The following is a 4,851-nucleotide window of genomic DNA, read 5'->3' as shown; positions in this document are numbered from 1 at the left end:
CCTGAAACGGGAATCGGTTCTTCAGAATCTGTTTTGGTATTTGGAAAGCCACCAGTTGTTCCAGATGAGTTCAAATCCACAACTGTAAGCAAACAAGACAACAGCTTAGAACTTCTTCTTTGTGAAGATGAGAGTACTTCAACAGCAGAAACATTACTGAAAGTTAAACAAGCCTTCTCTGCATCTGGAAGTAATCGTCACAATTTGATAGGTGATACAAAATCTTCCTTCTCAGATGTAGCAGGTGAAACATTAAATGAAACTCTGTGTCTCACAGGGCTCAGTCTGGAGAAAGAATTGTTAGCTCAAGAAGTTTCGGGAAATCTAGCAAATACAAAATCCAGAGAGCTGTTGCACCAATTTAATCAATCTTATGCTATTGATAATCAGCAATCAAAAAAAGATGAAATTAAAGTTATGGAGAAAAGAAACTTCAAAACTTCTATTGAGATTGAACTTCAGGTCCCGAAACCAGATATAAAAAATGTAACAGAACTTCCTGTGCCTCAAGTACTGGCCAGGGAAGACAAGTTGACTGTTCAGAACAGTTCATCAAAAGACAACTTAAACAAATCAGATTCCTTCGGAAGAAAAGAGGGAATAGAATTAAAGCACTCACACACAGCTGAAAACTGTATGGTAAAATGCTGTAATTTGGAAGAAGATGCCGCTAAACTTTCTGTGGCAGGACAGCTTCCTACTTCACAGTTGCCTAAATCACAAAATGAAGCAGGCAACCAATACTTGCAAGCCGAAAATTCTGATAAAACTTTAACTAAAACATCAACTGTTTCTGACCGTGGAAAGGTTTCTGACCACATACTATGGTTCAACAAGCTTTCATTAAATGATCCAAGTTCTGCAAGCAAAACTAAACCACCTCTTAAGTTTCAGCGTACTCCTGTTAGACAGTCTGTAAGAAGAATGAATTCCTTATTGGAGGCTAACAGACGATCTGTAAGCTCTCAGCTGCTTAAAGCAAGTGATGTTGGTTCACCACTTGTTAAATCTTTGAGCTATGATTCTGCGCTGTTCTCCTGCACAGAAAAGCCCTCGAAGAATTCTGTGGCTTTGCCACTCAAGCGTGAAAGTATGTATGACCAAGTTTCTGTATCTCATAAGCAGCTAGACTTAACATCCAAATCATGTTGCAGGCCGTTAAATCCATCAGACAAGCCTGATGTTTCTGTCAGAACTGCTGGAATCCATGAACAGAAAGTGACTGTTCATCCATCAAAGTCTGTTCTAGAAGATCTAACCAATCATGAAACAGTGAAATCCAGTTTAAGAGTTAACGCAAATATAAATATTCCAGGTGCTGCCCCAGAAAAATCTACACTCAGAAGAAGTGCTCCAGGAAAAGAAAGAGTTCGTTATAGAGGCTCTCCAAAGAATCCAATATCTAAAGTGAAACTGCTACCAACTGCAAAACCAGTAGACTTATAAGATCAAATATGATGGCTAAATGGGCTTATTGTAACTCGGTTAGCCCTTGGAAAATCTAAATTTGTATGATTATTTTTTTAGCTCTAATTATTTGTATCTTTTGATTTATTTTTTTAACTGTACGAGTCATGGACTTGTACAAATAACTTGTTTTACATTGAGGTTTTCTTCATTTACTGAAACTTTTGTAAATGCTAGTCGGTTCATCCAAGTGAATTTGACTTCTAAAACAAAACCTGTTTTTACAAATGTTTGTGTTAGATCTCATATTTGATTATCTCAGCTTCTAAAAAGCATGCTGCCTCTCCCAAAACAATTTTTGCAGTATTTAGACTAAGTACAAAGGTTTTAAAAAGAATTCTCAAACATTTTAAAACAAAACTAACAGACGTGAAGGAAAATGTCTTGATGCTGAGTATTGGTAGTTAAATTTATTTACTTCTTAGTTTTAACTGTATTGTAGCACTACTTTGATATTTAAGTTGGACCTTACACCAGCTCTACTTCAAGGCAATGGTTTTTATTTCTATTGGAGTAAATTGGGAGCATATTTTCCTTGTTGAGTAGGTAAATGAATTATATTTTGACATGACACACTGGACAATTGTTAGAATGCATGGAAAATAAATGTGCAGTTTATTCAAGAAGTAAAAAGTCTTAAAACTTCATCCAGCAATGTGTTCTGCAATACATAGGTATCGAGTATTTTCAGTTGTGAGCAGTAAAATGTTTTATCTTAATATGAAAGGATGGTTTTAACTTATTTTTAGAGCAATAGAATAGTGTTAACTAGGTGGTGCAGAAGCAGGTTTTGGATGCTGATAATGTTGCAAGAGACGAATGTAAGAAGCCATAGTGTGTTAAAACTTGATTTGCATGAGCAAATGTTTACATCTTTTGGAATTAAAACTGTTTATGTCTGTCATCAGTTGTAAAATTATTTAAGAGTAAACACTTGAGACTGTTCGTTAGCTTTCTGTATCTACGAATTGCTTATTGGCAAAATGTAAGAGCTGAAAGCACTGGCTACTTCTGGTTTTAATAAAACCATTGGTTTTGTCCCTTTTCTGAGCCCATTCTTCTATAATGACTTAGAAATTTAGGTTATGTTGTCATATACAGACTGTGGACCTCAAAAATGAGTAAGTCTGAAAATGCTGAAGTCAGAAGTGATTCTGTTCTGGCTCTCCTTTTTCTTCATCTTAGATACATCTTGGTGATTCTCACAACAAGCAAAAGGCATGATGCAACATAATTTAGCGGGAGTAGGCTTCTAAACTTCTTGAGTGATATGTTAATGAAAGGAATAGTTCTGCTTGCTTTCTGTTCCCTGCCTCCTTCCCCACACATCCACCAACTTACTACCTGAACTGGTTCAGCTCAGTGATCTGGTGGAAACCTCTGGCCCCCATCAGCCCAGCTGAGCTGCCTCACTCTGCTGCTACATTATTGTTAAGATCTAACACTAGGGAAACAGCCGTGAGAGGGTCTTAACCACAACACCAAGCAATCCTGTTAAGTATTGGAAACTTCAGTTTCATGAAACAAGGGAGCCAGCGTAACAGCTCACCACCATCCAAAGAGGAAGCTGCTTCTCCCTGCTCTCGGCTACGTGCTCCTACCCTCTGCCTTTAGCTGGTGCTGGCAGATCCCTCAGTAGTCTGCATGTAGGCAGCAGTGCACCATGTTTTGTATCATTCCACTGAGGTAAATAAGGCTCAGCAAAGCAACTGCCAGCTGTCATAGCTGATGCATAGGAGGTAGGAGATAAAGGCAATGTCATGAGGAAGAAAATGAGATCTAACTCCTGTAATAGTGAGCTATCACATCAATTTGTGTTTGAAAGAGCAAGACTTGAGATTTTTTTTCTGTTAATATGTACCAAATATTTTGATTGCTAATGTAGCTTTGACAACATGTCATGGATGGAGCAGTAAACTATTTTTGATTGTCAATGCAAGCCAGTGTCCTGGTTTTGGCTGGATTAGAGTTAATTTTCTTCCTAGTAGCTGGTACAGTGCTGTGTTTTGGATTTAGGATGAGAATAATGTTGATAACACACTGATGTTTTAGCTGTTGCTAAGTAGTGCTTACACTAAATCAAGGACTCTTCAGCTTCCCATGCTCTACCGACTGAGAAGGCTGGAGGTGCACAAGAAGCTGGGAGGGGGCACAGCCAGGACAGCTGACCCAAACTGGCCAAAGGGACATTCCATACCATGTGACGTCGTGCTCAGTACATAAACGGGGAAAGCTGGCTGAGGGGTGCTGCTGCTTGGGGACTGGCTGGGCATCGGTCGGCGGGTGGTGAGCAATTGCACTGTGCATCACTTGCTTTGTATATTCTTATTCTTATCATTATTTTATTTCAATTATTAAACTTCTTATCTCAACCCACGAGTTTTCTCACTTTTCCGATTCTCTCCCCCATCCCACTGGGGTGGGGGGAGTGAGCGAGTGGCTGTGTGGTGCTCAGTTGCTGGCTGAGGTTAAACCACAACAGCTGGTCTTGAACTAGGAGACTTAAATGTCAGAAAGGGAGATTTTGGTAGGGGCCTGACAAACAAACCCTTAAACACCAGGAAAGATTGTCAAAGAAAATTGTAGGCTCTGTTTTTAGAGGTTTTAGAGAACGGTTTAGGCACACACCCATTTACATAAAGTTGATCATGTTTTGGAGAAAGATTAGAAACACTAGATGCCCAATGGAGGTCCCTACTGCTCAATCCTGCAAGTTACAGACAATGTACTAGAGACCACCAAAAAGAGAGAGTAATCTACATTTGAAAGTGTAGTTCATGGATCTGTTGCGGTCTATGGGGTATAATTTCAGAGCTTTACTGTAGATAGTTATCCTAAAATGGAACATGTCACATTCACGTCAGTAGCGGTGAAGATGTGTTACATAAAGTAGCCTTTAGAAATTACCGTTTTGCCAAGTGCTATTAAATGACAGATTTCATTTAGCAAGATCCTTTTATAGTTGTCTTTTTGTTAACCTCTGCTATGGATGATGTATATAGATTTGCTTAACCTGGAGACCTTTACCTGCAAGTGCTTAGAGATGGTTGCCACGTTGTTACCTTGTAAACCTGCAGTTAGGTGATACTATCATTCCATCAGTAAACCATTGATCATACTATTCCGGGGAGAGAAATTGCAGTGGGAAGACGGACGCAATCCTAAGAATACGGAATATCTTATTTCTGTAACCGTTAATCCAACAACCTTCAGTTTATTTTTAGACGATTGTGTTTAGCTGAAAAGGGAGATCTTGAACATCCCCCCCCCAAGCTTTGTGTCATCCTCGTAATTGGGCAAACCCATGCAGCAAGCACACGGGCGCGGCAGGTACCTACGAGAAGCTGGCGGGGCCCGGCTGCGGGGGGGAAGGGGGGCGAGGGG

General features: G+C 39.7%; 1 protein-coding gene across 1 annotated transcript in view; it reads left to right on the top strand.

Moving 5' to 3' along the window:
* The window catches only part of ARHGAP11A (Rho GTPase activating protein 11A), a 10,759-nt gene extending 8,294 nt beyond the window's left edge, over positions 1 to 2,465 (top strand). Inside the window, exon 12 of the mRNA XM_009321007.1 lies at positions 26 to 2,465. Within this exon, the coding sequence (XP_009319282.1) occupies positions 26 to 1,446 (1,421 nt within the window). The 3' untranslated portion in view covers positions 1,447 to 2,465. The remainder of the gene's footprint in view (positions 1 to 25) is intronic.
* Positions 2,466 to 4,851: the final 2,386 nt, after the last annotated feature.

Source organism: Pygoscelis adeliae, unplaced genomic scaffold (genome assembly GCF_000699105.1).
Source record: "Pygoscelis adeliae isolate BGI_AS28 unplaced genomic scaffold, ASM69910v1 Scaffold3, whole genome shotgun sequence".
NCBI lineage: Eukaryota > Metazoa > Chordata > Aves > Sphenisciformes > Spheniscidae > Pygoscelis > Pygoscelis adeliae.
The sequence above is the reverse complement of the archived record's forward strand: the minus strand, read 5'-3'. Positions and strand labels throughout refer to the sequence as shown.